This window comes from Pseudorca crassidens, chromosome 5 (assembly GCF_039906515.1).
Source record: "Pseudorca crassidens isolate mPseCra1 chromosome 5, mPseCra1.hap1, whole genome shotgun sequence".
Taxonomy (NCBI): Eukaryota; Metazoa; Chordata; class Mammalia; order Artiodactyla; family Delphinidae; genus Pseudorca; species Pseudorca crassidens.
This window is the reverse complement of record NC_090300.1, coordinates 65,765,764-65,787,398: the sequence shown is the minus strand read 5'-3', so window position 1 is coordinate 65,787,398 and position 21,635 is coordinate 65,765,764. Positions and strand designations below refer to the sequence as shown.

The window sequence follows — 21,635 nt, the reverse complement described above, 5'->3', positions numbered from 1 at the left end:
TGATATAAGATTGCTGCCATAATTATCAATAAACCAATAAATTGTGTTTCCTTATTTCATACCTACCATCACCTCCAGAAGATGTGCCCATAAAGGCACATAGCACAGACTAGTGCTCCCAAGAGATGAGGTTTGTAGAATTTCACCCTTTCCTTTCTTCTTAATTGCAAATAGAAACCAAAAGCTCTTTGGTCATAATGTACATAATTGTTGGTAGATACTGTTTTATTGAAGGAAAAGTCATTTTATTCATTCCTATAATCTGACTTCATATTTAAAATTGGTAGAACAGTGTATGGTTTATATATAAAAAGAACATGACAGGGCTTCCCTGGTGGCGCAGTGGTTAAGAATCCACCTGCCAATGCAGGGGACACGGGTTCGAGCCCTGGTCCGGGAAGATCCCACATGCCGTGGAGCAGCTAAGCCCATGCGCCAAAACTACTGAGCCTGCGCTCTAGAGCCCACAAGCCACAACTACTGAAGCCCGCATACCACAACTACTGAAGCCCGTGCACCTAGACCCTGTGCTCTGCAACAAGAGAAGCCACCACAATAAGAAGCCCACGCACCACAACGAGGAGTAGCCCCCACTCGCTGCAACTAGAGAAAGCCTGTGTGCAGCAACAGAGACCGAACGCAGCCAAAAATAAATAAATAAATAAATTTATCAAAAAAAAAAAGACAAAATTACATACAGCTACACACACACACATACACACACACACGTGTGCATATATAGCTGGTGAACTCTGAATAAGCATTGTGGATTGTGCCAAAGTCATTTTCATGCTTTTGATACTATACTCTAGTTGTGTGAGATGTTAACATTGAAGGAGGTTGCGGGGAGAGTACATGGGACTTCCCTGTACATTTCTTTGCAAACTCGTGTGAATCTATATATAATTATTTCAAAATAAAAGTGAAAAAAAAAAGCACATAAGCTTTGGAATCTAGCAGACCTAGACTTAAGTGACATAACCTCTCTAAACCTCAGTTTCTCATCTGTAAAAATGGGAATAACAATAGCTACCTCCTGAAACTGTTTTGAGCATTAAGAGAAAATTTGAAAATGGCCAAGCACTATATAATCGTAAAGTAACATTATATTTAAAAACCCAAGCAAAATGAATTGTGAATATATGTTGCTGCACAGCCACCCCAGAAGTGGTCCCTTTCCTCTGCCTCACTAAAAAATTAAATATCTGGGGCTTCCCTGGTGCCGCAGTGGTTGAGAGTCCGCCTGCCGATGCAGGGGACACAGGTTCGTGCCCCGGTCCGGGAGGATCCCACATGCCGCGGAGGGGCTGGGCCCGGGAGCCCTGGCCGCTGAGCCTGCGCGTCCGGAGCCTGTGCTCCGCAACGGGAGAGGCCGCAGCAGTGAGAGGCCTGCATACTGCAAAAAAAAAAAAAAATTAAATATCTGGCTGACTGAATGGTTCTGAAACAGAAGCCAGTAGACCATGGGCTCAAATGGACTTCAGCAATAGTTCATATCCATCATCAATTCCCAATGTGTCCAAATCTAGGCCCCCCACAGAGACTCCGCTGACCATTAAGGAGTCAGGCAGAAAGCAAGTCTTAGGCTTTTCTTCCTGGAGGCAGAAACAATGTGGGAACTAGTTCCCAGCAGACTTTTCTTAGAGAGAGAAAGCTGCATTCTTCTGTCAGTTTGTTCAGTCATCCTTCTGTGTTCTGGGCAGATAAGGACACTGTCATTGCTGTTTTGGAATCCCTCATGGTTGGAGTTATTGCATCACCATGTCTTCCAGCGTTAGGAAACAGTCTGCAATTTCATACAGTCTTGTAATTTTTTTTTTTTGGTAGTGTTTTTGTCTGGTTTTGGTATTAGGGTAATAGTGGCTTCATAGAATAACTTTGGGAGTGTTCCCTCCTCGTCAGCCTTTTGGAAAAGTTTGAGAAGGATCAGTATTAGTTCTTCTTTGTATGTTTGGTAGAATTCCCCAGTGAAGCCATCCGGTCCTGAACTTTTGTTTGCAGGGAGGTTTTGTTTTGTTTTGTTTTGTTTTTTATTACAGATTCTATCTCACTTTTAGTGATCAGTCTGTTCAAATTATCTATTTCTTCTTGACTCAGTTTTGGTGGGGTGTATGTTTCTAGGAACTTGTCCATTTCTTCCAGGTTGTCCAATTGGCATATAGTTGTTCATAGTATCATCCAGTCTTGATCAGTCATTTTTTGAAATGGGCAAATGTAACTAAAATTCACCTGACTTGACATTCATGAAGTCTGTGAAATCATTAAGTAATATAAAAAGGATTTAATTCACCTTCAAAACTGAGCATCACTCAACCATTTTCTGTATGCTGGTCTTCAAAGAATGTCATCTCTGAAGGTGAGGGCTGTGTCAAGTGCACCAGAGCCCAGATTTGGCACCTGAACGCATATGCCATTGCATTGACTCACAATGTGATTGGAACTCACTTCATATCTCTGTGACTTACTTTGCCCGTCTTTAGACAACATATTTATGACCTGCACACTTCATAAAGATGCCGTGGGAGTTGTAAGTACGTTAAGGTTCTCATATATAAGAATTAAAATTAGAGTAAATTATTTCAATAATTGTAAACAATACAATGAGTGCTATTGTTTTGTTTGTTGTAAAAGAAAAAAAGGAAATATTGTCAATAAACATAAAGCACCTTTCCTCAGGGAAGACCTCAAAAGTATTTAAGGCCAAAAGTTTCCATAAGCTACATTCATTATTTACTCCTGTGTTACATACTTGTAAAAATAGACACTGCAGGAGCAGGGGTGGAGATAGAATCAGAGGCCAACAGGGTTGGAAAATGCTGAGTAGAATTCAAAAAGCCCTGACCACCAGATTTCTGGTCTCTTTCTTCTGCTGTGCTGTTTGTTTAATTCAGGCTCCAAGCCCATCCTGCTAAGATGCTCTCTCCCCCTGTGTTTAGGCAGATCACCAACAGCATAGGTACTGCTAAGCAGGCACGAGTACATGCTACCATCATCCTTCTGTGCTTGTGTTGCTTTTTCCCTTACTGTTGCCTTGTTTGGGTATTTAATGAAGGGCTTTTCCCCCAAGAACATATATATTAACAGTCAAGGGAGAAAAGGAAGCAGGGTAGGAACAAAGGCTGCCACACTTCCTCATTTTGGAAAACAGTGGCTGGTCAGACTGCTGCTTCTAAAGCCCAGGGCTATGAGAAGAGTGAGCAGAATCCACAGTCGTGAAAAATATGAATAGGAAGAAAGGGGATTTGTGCACCAAATCCCCAAATCCTGGACTTAGAAATCAGTTTAGGGTCAGTAAATGCAATTAGTGTTTTCCAAGGTGGGTAATATAACCAGGGAAATAATCATTCCAAAATATGTAAGAAAACTAGTAAGAAAAAAAGTAGGTTAGAAAAGAAGGTTTAGATTCATCTCTGCACGGTTCAAAAGAGGGACAAGGAGGTTGATTACCATCAAGAACAATCACTGCTGCTTGTGTTTTGTGGCCACTGTCCAAGACAGATGACCAGGATAAGTACGAGAACATGCATCTGACTCTCGGTGACAATTCTGACACCTTTTTGGCCTTAGGCCTGGAACTGAAAGATGAAATGAAGGCATAACCAGTCTAGGAGAGTGAATCATAACATTGTGATAAATGCCCCTCCTTGCCCTCAAGAGTAAATGCTCACAGGGGAAAAAAAAAAAAAGCTATAAATCCAAACCATTCATGATTGCTGCTGGAGTCACCGATACTCACTACTGCAACTAAAATCATGATAAGGTCTTATCATCAGCAGAGAACTCATTCCCAAAAAAGGCGTTCCCTCTTCTCTGGCAGGAGAATCCTTGGTGTGCCAGTTCGCAGGAACTTGACAAGCTCAACTTGAGGAGGCGGCTGAGATTCTCGGGGCCATCTGGCAGCTGTGAGGGCTGCGCTTGGCTCACTGACACTGTCTGGGAAAGCCATGGTGGAGTCCTTCCCTGTGGCTCCTAGCAGTAGTGATGTGGCTACTTTCTGCCCTTCCTATCACCAGTTGGAAGCTGAAAGCATGACTCACCGGGGCTGCTTTCCCTGGGCTGCTCACGTCACGGCCTCTTTGGAGGTGGAAAGAAGCCAAAGGTTGATGAGGATTTCTTTTCCTGCATGTCAACCCTCAGGAAAAAGGAAGAGCTACTGGCTGTGAGCACCAACGAACAGTGTTCGTTGGGCACCTATTAAAGTCGTTTAAAATAGCGAGATCTTTTCATGCTTCTGAGCAAACAGGCTCCTTCATAAAAATTTTTTTAAAACAAAAAAAGTCAAGGCAGGAAGAGAACAGAGGTGAGGGAAGGGTTGCTAACACTGACTGAGGGCTAGACATTGTGCTGGGTGCTGTGTGTACCTGATTTCATCTCAAGTCCTCAATAACTTGTGAGGAAGGTGATGTCTCCTTTGTTTTATCTGTGATGCTGTTGAGGCTCTGAGGAGCTAAGTGAGTTTCCCCAAGTCTAACACAACTAGTAAATGATCCAACTGGAATCTGAAATTAGCAGTTTACTTAATCTAGCAGTTTCCTAATCTATCTAATTTAACCTGTCTACCGGATTGCTTACTTAATCTACCTAACTAGCAGTTTACTTAGCCTTTCATCCCCTAAATTTCCTCTTCTGCAAAATGGAGTTAAATAAAGTAACCTCACAGGTGGCTGATTAAATGAGAAATATATGGAAAGCACCTAGCATGATGCCCGACATACAGAAGATTCTTAGTAATGTTAGTTTCCCATTTAATCCTGTGTTTACAGATAGAATGTTTTGTGTAAAAGACGAGAAGAAGCTGAAGGAAGGTTGGATTCAGGTCTTAAATTAAATAGCTTCTCCTAATCTCGAATATGTATCTTTTTGCCAAATGATCAGAGCTCAGGGCCAAATTTAGTTTTTTGCTTTCTCACTCTTCTGAATCCCAAAATCTTTCATTTACTTTTCTGTTTCTCACCAAGAGAACTATGTGAACCATAAGCACATTTCACTGTTCACTTTCTGTGATGTTTAAAGTCTGGTCATTCTTCGAGATTCAAAGAATCCACCAAATCTTGATCTCCTCAGCCAAGCTCTCTGAACAGTATCTAGAATGAAGATCCTCAAGGTTTCCTGTGTGCTACAACCCCGAGAAGCTTATTCATAATGCAGATTTTCAGGCTCCACCCACAGAGACACTGATTCAGGAGGTCTGGGTTAGGGTCCAGGAATATGACTTTTTTTTTTAAATTTTATTTATTTATTTATTTTTGGCTGCGGTGGGTGTCCATGGCTGCACGCGGGCTTTCTCTAGTTGCAGTGAGCGGGGCTACTCTTTGTTGCGGTGCGCGGGCTTCTCCTTGCAGCGGCTTCTCATTGCAGAGCTAGGCGCGCAGGTTTCAGTAGTTGTGGCTCGCTGGCTCTAGAGCACAGGCTTAGTAGTTGTGGCGCACAGGCTTTGTTGCTCTGCAGCATGTGGGCTCTTCCCGGACCAGGGCTCAAACCCGTGTCCCCTGCATTGGCAGGCAGATTCTTAACCACTGCGCCACCAGGGAAGCCCCAGAATATGACTTTTTAACTTATGCATTTGGTGACTAGAATGCAGGTGGTACAAGGGACTGCACTTTTGGTCACATTGGCCTAGAGGCTATATTCATAGGCAATTGGGATAAAGAAGAAATCATTAAGGTAGATATGGATCTCTTAGGCTAATACAGAGTCCAAAATGCAGGAGAGTGAGGATGTGACTAAATTACTGTATGAGAATGTATTTTTCACTGAGGGAACTACATGAGAAAAAAGAGAGAATAACAGTAAGACCACTGTTGGCTTTGCTCTCTCATCAGTAAAAAATGGACATGACTAAAATATTTGATGTATCCAATTTGGGTGGCTTATTCAGCTCAATTTAATATATATCAAAGCAATTGCTACGGATCACATATGGGAAACAATTCTAACATGGGGCCTAAACTCAGGAAACTTACAAGTTTCATGGGGGAAACAACATATTTCCAATAATTTATAATATAAAGCGGAATGACCTACCTCTAGTAAAAGGAATATAATGTGTTAGAAGGCAGAAGAGGGAACAGTTCATAGCAAGTATGTCGGGGTGTTTTTTTCCAAAGGTGGTGGCATTTGAACTTAATTTTTTTTTTTTTTTTTTTGTCCGGTACACGGGCCTCTCATTGTTGTGGCCTCTCCCGTTGCGGAGCACAGGCTCCGGATGCGCAGGCTCAGCGGCCATGGCTCACAGGCCCAGCTGCTCCGTGGCATGTGGGATCTTCCTGGACCGGGGCACGAACCCATGTCCCCTGCATCGGCAGGTGGACTCTCAACCACTGTGCCACCAGGGAAGCCCTGAACTTAATTTTTTTAAGAGTTTTTTAAAAATTTTATTTATTTTTCTTTTTTTTTTTGGCTTTGTTGGGTCTTAGTTGCGGCACGTGGGCTCTTCATTGCCATGCGCCGGCTTCTCTCTAGTTGTGTCACACGGGCTCCAAGGCACATGGGCTCCAAGGCACGTGGGCTCTGTAGTTGTGGCGCACGGGCTCTCTCACTGAGGCACATGAGCTCAGTACTTGTGGCACGTGGGCTTAGTTGCCCCGTGGCTTGTGGGATCTTAATTCCCCAACCAGGGATCGAACCCACATCCCCTGCACTGGAAGACAGATTCCTTACCACTGGGCCGCCAGGGAAGTCCCTGAACTTAATTTTAAAGAATAAATACAACTTTGAAAGGTGGATAAGATAGAGAAGGGCATTCCTGGATGGGGAAGGATGTAAAGCCTCAGAAGTCTGAAGGGAGCATAGGCTATTCCGGGAATAGTCCAAGAAAGCTGGGAAGGTAGACCAAAGACAGGTTGCTGAAGGCTTTCGTTGAGGGTTGTTGCCAGCAAGGGCATTTGTTTATCAGTTTGACATTGGTACAGCAATGAAGAGTAAATTAGATGAAGAGAGGCAGGCTGACCAGCTGCCAGCAGTTGTCACAGTCCAGGTGAGACTTCAATGTTGAGAGCCTACTAATGGCAGTGGCAAAAAAGGAGATGGGCAGAGCTCATACCCATTAGTCCAGGTGTTCTCCCCAGTGCCTGGAATGCTCTAGACTGTCAGAGAAAATTTGATGAATGAAGCAATAGATCAAGGCAGAGAAATAAGGGGATAGATTTAATAGGGAGGGAAAAGAAGATACTGAAAATACCTTCAAGGTTTCCATCTTGGAATCTTCATTGAATGAATTTGTTGCCCAGTATAGAGTACTCGGGGGAACAGTAGAAAGTGAGGACTTATGCAGGCTGAGTCCAGCATTTGTGGTCTCGTGGATCTATAACAGTAACCTACACACTCTCTTTCTGTTAGCTGGGCTATTACTCCTCCCCACACCAGCAAGAGTCAACCAGTTGGCCTTGAGGTTATTTGGAAATTAACTAGGTTAGGGCACTTTTGCAAATCTAATAAAGCATTTTTCAAATTTGTGATTTTATTTATGAGTTAAGTAAGATTTACAGACATGTAAAAATTGTTACGTTAACATTTATGCATTAAAGTTAAAATCACATGAAATCAAACAGTCTGAGAAGATTCAGGATGTATGGACAACTTCTTTTCAATGTCCTTGGGTTACTTATTTCCTCCCCATTTTCTTGGTTTGGGAATGGGAGAAAGGTATCTTGTGACATGTTTCTCACTTTCTGATATTTTTAACGGAAATACAGACTTGCATATCATTGGTAAAACAACGTTGCAATGTTTGGTTTTTTAAGAAGACATTTCCCCCATAAACAAATACTATAAGTAATGTTTAGAGTATTAGTCCAGCCTATAAAAGCCAATTTAACCAGTAAGAACACTGAACTAATTACTAACAAGTCTAGCTGAGAAACTCAAGATCTTAGATAAAAGAGACCCTGGAAAAATTTTGTAAAGTTTCCATCTGGGACCCATTTCCTTATCTTTCCCTAGTCGTTTCCCCTTTCCACAAAGCTTCAGGACCAGTTACGCCTGTCTCCTCAAGCCCTCCAAAGGGCTTCAGTCTATAAAATGTCCTAAAACCTTCCTCTTTCCTCGCCACCCCTCCCCTCCCTCTTGGAAGTCTCCTCCCAATGCAGCTAATCTGGACTAGAATTGGGAGAAATCTGAATGAGCTAGTTCACAGCAATGCAAGGCTGAGTGACTGACAGCCCCTTAACCCTCCTGCAAACACTTGCCATCTTTTAAAACGGACTGACTGCCCTATTATCTAAAGGAATCTTTAGGTAGTGGCTTTTTCAGGCAATGCCAGTGAAGTGTACGAAAAGATGTGCTGGAAAAAGGCCAACGAGAGGGAGCAAATAGGACAGACCAGCCGGGTAGGAATTCACTTGAAGGATAGATTCTCAAGGTGGTTCCTGTTCTTCAGAAGTCCTTCCTATTCTCTACATCAGAACCCACTGAACCTCAAAAATCGGGGGGGGGGGGTTGGGGTTTCCCCTTTCCCGGCAGTACCAGCAATGGAGAGGGGAGGCTACTCTTTCCCAAGGTTGATGTTTTTCACTCTGGGAAACAGAGTGTCTCTAAGGCCACCCTAGACTGAGGCTGGAGGTTACTGCCCTTTGGAGAGGTTTCCTTTCCTTCCTGCTCTCCTCCTCTAAGCTGTGCCATTCTGTAATTATTCAGTGATTCTTACTTGTCATACCTCTTTTACTTTCTCAGGTTTTCATAATTAATTTACAATCCCAGAAAAGAGTTAATAACCTTAAACGCTTCTTTCAATGATCACTCTTCATGCTTTAAATGAAGAGGGTGGTTCAGCTCCTTATCTGCCTTACCTTTTCTCTCTCAGAATTAGGTCTAGCAGCTTTCCTTTTTAAGAAATGTGATAATATAATAAATCATACTTTTACCTTAAATTACCAGATACTATCTCTTTAAAAGAGTTGGAGCTGAAATTGCTCTCCAAGCATTCCTAAAAGCATAAAGGGAAATCACCTAACTTGAGGGAAAACTTTGATTCTGTTTCAAATGTTGCTCTCTCTCCTTTGGGGAAGAAAAAAAATGTTAATAATCAATTGAAAATTACCTCTTGATAATTTTTAAAATATAAGTTTAAAAAAGATTCTTCAGACAAATTGAAATAAATTGTTTTTACAAAAAAATTCCTTCAGGTTTGGCACTTCACCTGTTTTTTTTTCAAATTTTGAAAATATATCTTTCTTCAAAATATGGGGAGACAAAACAGATTCTATGTTGCTGAGAAGATACAGGAAGTCATCATTAAAGGTGATCCTAGAAAACCTGCATGTGGGTTGGTGTCATTTTGAAACCAGAGAGAGGCTAGGGTGGAGGTGGGGGTCAGGGAGTGACGCTGGGCCTGGAGCAGCTGCCAGCCTGCCTGCCTTCACTGCCACCCTTTTTCTTCAGAATAAAAGGAACGTACAGGAGGAGGGAGTCTCCCACCTGATTGGCCTCCCAACAGAGTAGTTTATGGGTTGGTTCCCTTTTAAAGCAGTTGATTGAGAAAATCCCTTCTTTGGTGCCCTGGGGCATCCCCAAGTCAGGGTGACTGAAGGGAAACAGGATATGATTTCACAAGAAACTTAGTGCTCTGCTTTAAAATCACCTTACTGTATAATTCACTGAGGCTCATAAGGAAACCCTAACAAAGAAATAAAGCAGCAATTGGTGGGTTGGTCTGCGGTCAGTTTTCTCGGTCCATTATTTGAATCAAAGGACCAATATTTGAAAAAAGCAGGCATTTATTTGAATATGCTCTCTTCCTCCTAGAACTTTCAGAAGCTTAATTTAAAATTTTCCCAAAAGTACTCTGGCTACAATTGAGCTTTCATCTCAAAATTGGAAGCAATAGCACTTATGTTGGCATTTTATATTATAAGCAGAGAAATGTTTCATAGCCAAATGAAACATCTCCCTCATTTTACACAGAAGGAAATGGTTGCCCAGGGAGATTAAGTGACAGCCAACATCTCCCAGCTAGTGAGAAATATGGGGTCCAGTAGCAACTATCCAGCAATTACTGAAGGTAAGGTCAGCATGTTGAGTGCTTTCCATAATTACCTATTTTAATCCCCACACAGTAGATATTAAAGAGCCAACCATAAATGTCATTTATTCTTTTCTTGTGCTAAGCATTTTAATACATTATCTCTAATTACCACAAAAACCTTCTGATGTAGATGTAATACCCCTATTTTACTGACAGAGAACTAAGGTGCTACCCAAGGCCATTTCTTTAAAAGTAAGCCAGGGGGCTTCCCTGGTGGTGCAGTGGTTGAGAGTCCGCCTGCTGATGCAGGGGACACGGGTTCGTGCCCCGGTCCGGGAGGATCCCACATGCTGCGCGGAGTGGCTGGGCCCATGAGCCATGGCCGCTGAGCCTGCGCGTCCGGAGCCTGTGCTCCGCAACGGGAGAGGCAACAACAGTGAGAGGCCCGCGTACCACAAAAAAAAAAAAAAAAAAAGAAGCCAGGGATTCCCACCCAGATTTACCTGTCACACCTGAGTTTGCATTCCTTTCACTCTTTAAGAGGTTTTCAAATTACAGGTCACAATGGTGATAGTGAACTCAGTTTGGTGGGTTCACCAGCGTTTTAAAAAAATAAATAAATAAACAGAAGGGAATGGGATAGAATTTAAAAATAGAATGTATCCCATCACAAAATCACACAAACATTTTTCAGTTATACGTACATCTGCTGTATATTTTTTCCCCAACACCAACAAACAATTAATTCTGTACTGTCTACTTGGAGATGGCATCAGATGCCAAACATTGAGGGCTCAGCCTTATAAGACTGCTCCCATGCCCCTTCAGAGACCATCTGCAAACCCACGTTGTCACCTGTGCTTCTGAGACACTGGCTGGCTGTAGGTGCTTCCTAATAGTTACCTCATTAACATAAACTCAAGTGTGGTTGAAAGGGGTTTGTTATAAATATCAAGACACTCTATCACAAGAAATTTAAAGGGTTTTAGGAGCTCTGTGCCAGAAACAGCATGAAGACCAAATATATATTTATGATAAATCACAGTATATGTGTATAAGTATTATTATGTAAACGTTTTTCCTGTGGGTTGTGGTCAGTTTTTAAAGCCACTGCACCAGAACTAATCCATCTAAACCTTAGCAAAACACTGGTATACAGTGCAGTTAACTGCCGGCTCTTATTAAAACAGTCCCCAGATCTGCTGTGGATCCTTCCCGTACATTCTCAAAACCATGGGTGTTGCATTCCATCAAACTTGATTGACAGAGGACCCTCCCTCCACCCTGACACCAACTGTCTGACATGTGGCCACAAGAATATGGGTTGACATGACCAAGTCCATGCCTAAGCATTTCAGCAAGCCCATGAGGTCATCTCATGCATGACAAAGTCTATAAATTAGAGGGACGCTATCATTCTGCATAAAATGATAAAGCCCATACCTGCACCTTAAGTCAGTGTTATTTTTCCATCACTATACTAGGTTGTCAGGAAATAAGAGACTCTGCAATCCACCATACTAACAATAGATCAATAGAGTTGGAAAGAGCACAATTCATTTCACAAGCATAAGCAAGTTTTACAGTGAGAGGGAGTTTTATTAGTAACGGTGGTTACTCTTTCTGATGGTATTGCATGTTGTAGATTCAAAGATGAATAAGGCTGGAGCTCAAAGTCCAGTGAGTGTTTCTGGCACAGTAACATCACAGAGGAGGAACTAGAAAGGGATGCAGTGTAACATTAACTGCTATAGTAATTAGTTCAACATTACATAGAAAATGTGAAGAAAGAGCTTTGGTAGTGTAGTGAAAATACCTAGATTGGTTTGAATCCAGGGACTGGTATTTACTTCTGTATATTGACTGAAATGAAAAATATATTGTAGTCTCTGGTCAAATATAGTTAAGAGAGGGAACTAAAAATTTAGATTCTTATTGAAATGATATCCTATTTTAAAAGAAAAAATATGAACCTGAATGTAAGATTGCTCGTGTATTTTAGAGCTAAATTAACAAACTAGTATCCCAAATCCTCCTTTATTTGTTAGCCAGCTTTGTGGATATGATACCAGATTTGGGAAGACATCTATGAAAAGACAGAAAATCCATGGTTTTCTTTCATACACTGAACACTTTTAAATTGCTGTCTCTGTGGTCTGCATTGTGGATAATAAAACAGCCTTACCTTGACTGCTCTCTGTTAATCCAGGGAGAGGACTCTCTTGCAGTATCTACAACTAACTGAGCAGCCTGTAACTCTCACCTGTTTTGCAAGGTTCTTCCTATCTGTTCATCTGAATCTGGGAAAAGCTCGTCGTCCAACTTTTAGCTCTAATCTACAAGGAATCTTTATTCATTAAATTTCCCTTAATAATACTTTTGCAAGAGGGCCCTTTCTAAATCTATACTCCCTTTTGTGAGAATGTAAAATAACTCATTTAAACAGAACCTAGCAGGCAGGAAGAATTCAAATGCTGGCTAATTATCTACTTGTTCATTATTGGTTAATACCCTTATAATACTCCCGTTGCTATCAATATGATATACAAATTCACTTCCTGGTTAAAATTATATTTTCTTGAAAGTAAATTGAGTGGGAGTCTTGTCTCTTTTTGAGAATTAAATGCTTAGTGTTATTCTTTTTTTTTTTTTTTTAATTTTTTGCCGCGTTGTCTGGCATGTTGGATCTTAGTTCCCCGACCAGGGATCGAACCCGCGCCCCCTGCATTGGAAGCGCAGAGTCTTAACCACTGGACTGCCAGGGAAGTCCACCCAGTGTTCTGAAAAAGATCTGCAACGCTATGCAGCAGATAATGCTGTTACAGAAGGGGGTCCCCTTCCAGGGCCCGAGAGTGGGCTGTTGTCTAACACTCGGAAATGAATTGTCCAAGGAGACACACTTAACTGACAAGCAAAAGACTTTATTAGTATGGACATATATACACTACCAAATGTAAAATAGCTAGCTAGTGGGAAGCAGCCACATGGCACAGGGAGATCAGCTTGGTGCTTTGTGACCACCTAGAAGGGTGGGATGGGGAGGGTGGGAGGGAGACACAAGAGGGAGGAGATATGGGGATATATGTATATGTATAGCTGATTCACTTTGTTATACAGCAGAAACTAACACACCATTGTAAAGCAATTATACTCCAATAAAGATGTTTAAAAAAAAAAAAAAAAAGACTTTATTGGGAAAGGGCACCTGGGCGGAGAGCAGTAGGGTAAGGGAACCCAGGAGAACTGCTCTGCCACACGGCTTGCAGTCTTAGGTTTTATGGTAATGGGGTTAGCTTTCCAGGTTGTCTCTGACCAGTCATCTTGCTTGGCCCATATTTGGTCTGACTCAGGGTCTTTCCTGGTGGCACATGCGTCTCTCAGCCAAGATGGGTCCCAGCATGAGGGTTTCTGGGAGGTTGGCAGGACAGAGTAGGGCTGGCGTCTCCTCCCTCCTTTTGGCCCCTCCCGGATTTCCCACACACACACACCCCCAAGGTCTCAGCGGTGGCACACAGTGGAGCAGGGCTTCCGACCACCAGCTGGCTTTAAGCCAGCACTGGTGACCACTGTGCACTGGCCTAAGAAGGCAGTGTGATTCAACAGACTTGTGATTACCAGCCTGGGAAAGTGGACCCTGGACTTATCTCCCGTCTGTCTAGCTCTCTCTCTGGGCTTGGGCAGGCCACAACTTCTCCAGACATTGATTTCTTACCCAGAAAAAAAAAACCCCAAAAAAACAAAAAAAAAAAACATTGAATCAAATGATCCCTTTGCTGTCCCTTGTAGCAAACTCTGAATCATTTTTGTGAATCAGCAGGGAAGGGGGAAGAATACAATGTTAATAGTCCCTTCATTTAAGGAAAAAGGATACCTGCTTTTGTGAATGAGTTTTTGATGTTCCTGAAGGAAGCCTCAAGGGGAAACTGTAAAAGATCCACAGAGTGGTTGGGGATAACCCAGGAAGAAAGAGAAAGATGAGAAACTGAATATGTTACTTATCTAGGAAATTAAAAACAACAACAAAACAAAGACATTTAGGAATAGAAAAATATAGGTAAGAGCCCTCCTCCCCCAAACAAATAGATGATCTTACCAAAATTTCTTTCACTTCAGAATGAAGAAATACTGGAAAGCAGTCATGATGGGGAGAACCCTGAGCCAGAGCAGCTTGACAGTTCCAAACATCTCTCCCCCAGCAGGTAAGATTGCACATCTCTTTGTAGAAGTCATTTTAACCCTTTAGAGGGGTGGGGGTAATGGGGGAGGAGGGTAGGGTATGCTCTGTTTTAAATCTCATCACTTACCTTTCCTAGATAAAATCACATATTTATTCTTTATACTAACCTTCATTGTGTACCGGAGAACGAAACTCATGAATCTCATAAAAGCAACAAGCAAGAGCTGAAAATGGCATCTCATAAACCAGGCTTCCCAAGATACTCAGTTTTTAAAAACAGTGTATTATCAAGAAAATACTAAATGAAAAACTATTGCTAATATTGATTGAATTATTGGTTTTAAAGCATTTAAAGGATACAGGTTCCACATAAACACAGTTTATACAAATGTAATGCTATTTTTGGCCTACAGCAAGGTGTTTGCATGCATGTGAATGCTCTGCAGATCAGAAAGCCTAACTTATGGCAGTTAAGACCAAAAGCATGAGAGGAAATTCATTTTTTAAAAAATTTTCCTTGTACTCAGAATCCCCATCATTACTTCTATTCTAGCCTTTGTCACATTGTTTTACCCACACCATTTGACTTATTCGTTTATGAGCTGCTTTTATCCCAAGGGTCTATCATGTTTAGCTCTTAGCAGGCCTCCAAAAAAATGCCTGTAGAATGAATGAACAAACATCTTTAGGAATTTGCCCCTTGATTAAAGCCAGTATTAGTTTAATTAGATTACTTCCTAGTCTTTCCCTTTAAGGTGTACTCAAGGAAACATGTGGGCTCTTACTGGTTGAATATACCTTTGAGTTATAGTAAATGGCCCAATTCAGCATATCTGAAAGTGTATTTACTTGGGTTATGTCTGAAAAGCACCACCTGGCAATGTATTCTGTTATTTTCCTTAAGTGACAGTATATCATTGGGGACTTTTCTATTACTACAACCATACTTACTTTTATAATTGTAATTTTATAATTCTTATAATGAATCCTTTATGTTAGTTGATGAATTATTGTATTAATTTACAGGAAATGATTAAATCATACTTCTAATGAGAAATGCAAATGGGAGAAGTTACAGCATTTAATGAAACAAAAATATCTAAGATTCTTGCAAAAGATCTTTGAGAAAAGGCAAAATTAGCCAGTGGATTAAGGAAACAGGAGAATCTATAAGACTACTGTTTTAGTTCTACAACCAGCTTTGAATAAATACTATAAGATCACCATCTTTGCTGCAACAGTTTAATCTATATTCCCTTATTCATTTTTGATTTTATAGATTTGAGTTTTTATGTATAACTAATACAGATTTGTTGGGCTAGAGTTGATACGTACAATATGCTTGGCACATAGTAAGCATTCAGATTTTGTTGAATAAATTATAAGCTTTTAAGCAGTGCAGGTAAAATGTTATACCAGATAGTGTTCATTAAGGGTCCTGAATAATTAATCTCTTTTCATTTTTGGATGGCTTGCCAGAATAACATTACTTTATTATATTTGGGAAAAATAATGATTCTAAGCACTATGTGATAGCACTGTGCATAGTCCCTACCCTTCATAACTTATATTTTAACTAGGAAAAAAGACATGAAGTGATTCCTAGGTAGCACAATAAAATATTTGATTAAATATATACTTTAGAGGGAGGGGAGGAGATGCTTAATGGAGGAGCAAGGGTAAGGTTGTAAATCCAAGATTTCAACAGTTTCAGGAGAAACAGTGTTCCTAGCAAGGGAAACCAATTTATGCAAGGTAAGATCTCATGAATGAGATCTGTGATGAGTAATAGCGGCAGTGGGAAAAATAAAGCTACAGGGAATGAAGGAGGAAAAGAAGATTAGATAAGGCCTTGAAAACCAGGTAGAAGAGATTAGATTTGATGCTGGGGCAGTAGGAGCCTTTGAGGTCTGGAGCAAAGGAACATCATAATGAAAGCTGCGACTGAGGCTAGTCCAACTGCAGAATGCAGTCACTGCAGGGAAAGCAGAGTCAAGGAGACACCTAACATTTCTCTCATTATTACAGAAGAATGAGTAACCCTGTCTGATTCTCACTGTAGCTATGGTATTCAATTAAAGTCCCCAAAATAGGTCAACTTAACTCTTCTGAGTCATCATCATTTTAGTCCCAACTACAAACACCCCAGCCATGCCATGCAAGTAAAAGTTCTACTACAACCAAATAATTCAGATGCTTCCAAGTTTTAAAAAATATATAGATTGAATCACACCATGTACTATGCTAAGAATCAAGCCAGAATCAGGTGAAAAGCAGATGAGCACATACTATGTACAGATATACTGAAACACCAAACACTGCAGAGCAGGCCTAAGAATATTCATAACGTTAAGAGACTAGGGCTAAATTTGAATCAACTGTTGAATAGCTAATGATATCAAATAAAAGGAAAATATGACCTTTCAAATGGTGTCTTAAGGCACTATGGCTATAGATAGGTTCTTATTTCATCTTTTCCTAAACAATCTATTAGGAAAGAAGAATTCCCTCACCTAGACATTCCAGCATAAATCTTTCAACAAACAAAAGAAGCATTTTAGATGGTTCCACAATGCAGAGGACACAATAATCCTCTATCATGGGCACAGCAGCAAGTCTGAACAGGAAGTAGGATTACGATCATGTACTACAGACCTCTCTGACATTAAACAGAACTAGTTGATTATATAAACAAATGGTGTTCACACACGAGTTTAAAAACCTTTGCGAAAATACACATCTGTTGACAATTTTCAAGTTGTTTATTGGAAATCATAGATTTATTTTTAAAAACCCTCTATTTTGCCATATAAGCAAAATTCAAATAATATAAATATTTAACATTTTGGTATAAAATTAATAATATGGAAAAAAGACGCAAACCAACCAAGAGGTAAAAAGTTTTTAGCAATAACACTGTGTATAACTGTCAGTTGACCATCCAGGCTAAGAGTTTATTTTCCCTTTACTGATGATTTTTAAAAGACAGCCTTGCACTGGAGCACCAAAAAGTTTTTTCCTTCCTTTTTAAAAGGTTGGAATGCTTTATTTACAATTAATCTTCTCAGTACTTTAAATCTGATGAAGGAAGAGTCTAGCAATTTCCTTCTTATTAAAAAAAGGAAGTACCTTCATATTTCCTTCATATTTAACTGTTTCATTCTATTTTAAGCAAAAATAAAAAGATGAACACAACTGAGGGGAGCTCTTTCACAAATAAATAACTGTTTCATAAAAGTATTGCTGTAAACAAGATCATTTTGATGGCCAGAGAGACACTGATGTTTTCAACCACTGGCAAATTTAAACAGTTACAAGTATAGATACACAGGGCATATATATGGCCAAAAGGCAAATGGTTATTAAAGAATCAACTAATAAAAATTAATTATAAACCTGGTTTGTCAAAATACGCTTTTGTTCTCTACAGTTTTTTAAATTGGTCAGAAAATTAAAACTGTAATGATCTAAAAACCCTGAACCTACTCTGAAAGTAACTAAAAACTAGAATGTTTGATACCATAGTTTTGACATGAGTTAAAAATTTTAAATTATCTGAGCAATCAATGTAAACAAGCTTCAATTTTCAAAATAGAAAAAAATTAACAAAAAATTTCTGTAAACATTGAGAAGCTACCTGCAACAAATTATACATATCATCATCCAGTTGTGTATACTGAGAATTCTTTTTTAGTTTTTTTGCATGTTTCAGACATCTTACTAAGTGATACATCTTAGTTTTCCCTAACAGGAGCCTCTGCAGACAAAGGGTTTATCATCAGTTCGACTGCTTTTGCTGAAGTCACTATTTTGGCTTTCATATAATCCCCCTAACAACAGACATCACCTAGTTCTTTCTGTAGTGAGGGGAGGTTGTTTGCATCATAGCCACATTTTTATCCTGCTCTGTAAAATAAATGTAATGCGCTATTGGATCTCAGCCACATTTCTTTGATTACAAGAAAACTACAGCTTTACAAATGCTTTAAATCTCATTCTGGTGACGTTTCTATCACTTTCATTCTACTTTGAAGTTGGAAATATTTATAAGTTGAAGATAACCTCTGACAGTTGTTGTGATGAAAGAGTAGATTTTTTTAAAATACTACAGCTTCGATTTGATGTTTAATACTCTCAATTAAAAGCTGAACTCAGAACAAAGTCTGTGGTTTATGAGACCCTGTTGGAGAGGGGTAGGCTAATTTTAGTAATCAATACAATTTAGACACTAAAACTTTTATTTTATAAATTATGGAGAAAAGAGGCTTTTAATGTTCTATCTTTCCTTTTGAATTCTTCATTATTATATTCCTCTATGTAAACTTACATTCAAATAGCTGCCTTAAAAACAGACCCATATTGAATATTTAAAAACCAGTTGAAAAATTCATTAAATTAAAATCAGCTTATTTGAATTAACAATGATTTCTCTCTAGAGAAGGACCCCATGAGTAAGACACTGTCCATGTTTTGTGTCATTTTCTAATAATCAAAAAGAACCATAATAAAGTACTAGTTAGGGCAGAACTAATGACCTCTCAAATTTCACATTAAACTTTGAAAAAAAGATATGAATATATTTAAAATGACTCCAACAGTGTCCAGGTACATGGATGTGACAGTAAGTGATTTGACAGTTTATAAAGAAATTGTGTACATTTTCCTAAATCTCCTCTGAAGAAGAGGAAACTTTCTTTTACCAGATTCATGTACTTTCTTCTAGGCCAATCCTCTCCTGCCTCCACCAACTCCATCAAGTGCTCTTTAATCAAAATAAACTTGTATACCTGGTCTAACAATATATCCATTTCTTTGAAATGTTGTACTATACACTTACTTGGTATTTTCCAAAAGCAGTTATTCTAACACCTAGGCACCTTAATAACTTCTCTACACCTCTAATATACACGTGGTACTGTGAACTTGAAATTCCCTTTAGTTTTGTTTTCATAAACCTTGTCTAAATATAAATTCCTTGATATGAATTTAGGCAATGAAGTAGATAAGTTATATTGAAGGGCTTCTAGAATCAAAGAAACATTCTGATAGACAGGGCTTTCAAAATATTTCTTTGTTCTTCATATTCATTTCACTTATGGTATAGACAAACATTTAAAGGTTTTTTCATCCACGTCTGGCTCAGTGACAGTGAAAACATACAACATTCAAGTACTATTAGGCAAAGGCAGCCCTACACGGATACGTATCCTCACAGGTCAGTTTGCAAAGGAGGACTATCTTAATTATTCTGCAGTATAATTGACCAAAGAAACCTTTTGAAGTCATTTTTACTCTTGGGTCTGTGGCATCCTTCCAAAGGTCCTGAAGGTCTTCTACATGCCCATGAGATGTCATCATTTTTTCATAGATGCAGGGATGATAAGGAGTTTTACCTTCCCCGGAGAAAAACACATGGTATTGTGGTACTATCCCTATTTTATTGGCACAGAGGCCCATGAACACATCGTCTATGTAAAGACTAGAGTTAAGTGTCTGTGATGCCTCATAGACTTTGGCGGCTACATCACCAGAGATCACGTAGGCGGCTCCTGCAGTATAGTCAGGGTAAGCCGGCCACTGGTACATTTCATAGGAGACATAGTATTTGCTGTTTTTGTCTCTGACGGGAGGGGCACCACGATGAACACGACCAATCCAAAAGTCTTGAACACCAATTCGTTCTAAACTCTGAAGGTATTCAATAAGATTTGGCATGTGAATAAATATGTCATCATCAGCAGTCATAAGGAATTTGGCATGTGGACAAAAGCTATTTGCCCAACTGAACTGCAGAAGAAATTTAAGAGTAAGATTATAGAAAGAATCAGCAAAGCCTTGCTGAATTATATCATTGTACATCTGATCTTCCCAAACCAGTCTTCTCTGAAGTCTTTCTCTTGTCAGTGGGTCAGAAGGTGTTCCTAAGACAAACAGAGTTTTAATGTTGGCGTTAAGTTCAGAGCGAACATACTTCTCATTGCCCCATGTTTTCCTAATGGCAGAACGGCGATTGTAGTTTTCAGGAGCAGTCTTTACAAACAGTAAGAGCAGGACGTCTTGTGTTTGACACTTCTCCTCATGGTTTATCAAGTACTGGTAGCGAGGAGCCCCATCCTCGCTGCGCTTAAGAGACAGGCTGTCATTCACAAAGTCGTAGCTATTTATGAGGTATCTGTAAGAGTAGGACTTCATGTGGCTCACGATGTGGTTATCGATCGGTATCCAGAAGAACATGAGGCTTAGTACAAAACAAGTGGCAAATAACTGAATAAATTGCCATTTTTTTACTCTCCTGCCACTAACAAACATTCTGACGTCCATTCAGGTCTGTTTTTATTCAGGGTCAGTTTTAAATGGGTGCTTCCTTCTTCAAGACCATAGGACTTTGTATTCTTTAGAACAGATGTGCATGTTGGTCATTAAAAATGTAAAAGGAGCTTCTTATTTCACAAAATATTTTAATACCATTTTTTTCGGAAAGGGGAGAAAACGGAACACACTGCAGGATGAGGACACTGGCACATCAGAATGCTCCCACTCTGACATCCTTCATTAAGTTCGGGATTGGCCTTACGCAGCTATTCTGTGTACTCCTTTTTGTGAAAGTTAAGTGCAACCTATTAGATTTAGGAAGAGAAAAAATGAGAAGTGAATAGGTTACTGAGTTACCAAAAAGAAACAGACTACTCTTAATTCCTTAAAAACGATATGTAACCTGACTGATCTGGACAAAAGGTGATGGGGCAGCTGGTGTTGCGTGGAGGCATACAGCTGTTTATTTTTTCAGGGGAATCCAGGGAAAGGGAAGGAACCACTCTCTATCATCTTCTCATTCAGAATACAGAGACCCTTTTCTCTTTTCAACCTTAAAAAAAAAAAAAGCATCCAGTATGTCTATCATCTTATATACTTAAAGTTAAAATTTCTCAAATGGGTGTATCGATGAATCTATTAACTTGGAATATAGTCAGGATGACCGCAGCTATATAGTTCAGGGAACAATACTGAATGAAAAGGAAGTTCCTAATAGTAAAAATCCATTAAAGCTTGCCCCAGACAAGGCAGGAATAGGAGTAAGATTTTTTTTTTTTTCAAATTAAGGTTCATAATCAAGGAGTTGAGATATGCTTCTCAAAAGCATAGTCCAAACTCTCTCTAACCAAAGTAACCTTTGTACAGTCATCTTCTTTCTGTACTTTTCCATTTGGAAACTCCACAGGCACCTCAAATTTAACATGTTCAAAACTGGGAAGCCACAGGATTATAACCAACAAGCACTGTCTTTGTAGTCAGGCAATTTGAACACCAGTGCTGGCTCAGCCACTTACTGTATGTTGTACTTTATCATGCATCTAACCCAGAAATGTAAAAAATTCTAATAACACTGCTTAATTTGAAGTCTTAAATGGGAAGATTAAAGGGGAACATACATAGAGGTATAGATAGAGGAAGGTAGATAGATAATAATTACCTGCACATGGGGGTACTCAAATGCCA

At 39.7% G+C, this 21,635-nt stretch overlaps 2 protein-coding genes across 27 annotated transcripts in view; one reads left to right on the top strand and one right to left on the bottom strand.

The window, feature by feature from the left end:
- Positions 1–21,635, top strand: part of MCF2L2 (MCF.2 cell line derived transforming sequence-like 2) — a 237,329-nt gene that overhangs the window by 126,174 nt on the left and 89,520 nt on the right. For all 7 annotated transcript variants that reach the window (XR_010943598.1, XR_010943599.1, XM_067738173.1 and 4 more), the window contains one exon: positions 14,075–14,160. Coding sequence is in view for 5 of the 7 variants with exons in the window: in XM_067738173.1 (XP_067594274.1) it covers positions 14,075–14,160 (86 nt within the window). In the remaining 2 variants the exon portion in view is untranslated. The remainder of the gene's footprint in view (positions 1–14,074; positions 14,161–21,635) is intronic.
- B3GNT5 (UDP-GlcNAc:betaGal beta-1,3-N-acetylglucosaminyltransferase 5) overlaps positions 1–21,635 on the bottom strand; it is a 67,793-nt gene that overhangs the window by 32,728 nt on the left and 13,430 nt on the right. For 14 of the 20 annotated variants that reach the window (XM_067738188.1, XM_067738184.1, XM_067738185.1 and 11 more), the window contains one exon: positions 16,882–20,755. The exons of the other annotated variants lie outside the window; for them this stretch is intronic. In XM_067738188.1, the coding sequence (XP_067594289.1) occupies positions 19,314–20,459 (1,146 nt within the window). In that variant the 5' untranslated portion in view covers positions 20,460–20,755 and the 3' untranslated portion in view covers positions 16,882–19,313. Of the gene's footprint in view, positions 1–16,881; positions 20,756–21,635 lie in introns of those variants that run through there. 20 annotated transcript variants of the gene reach the window in all.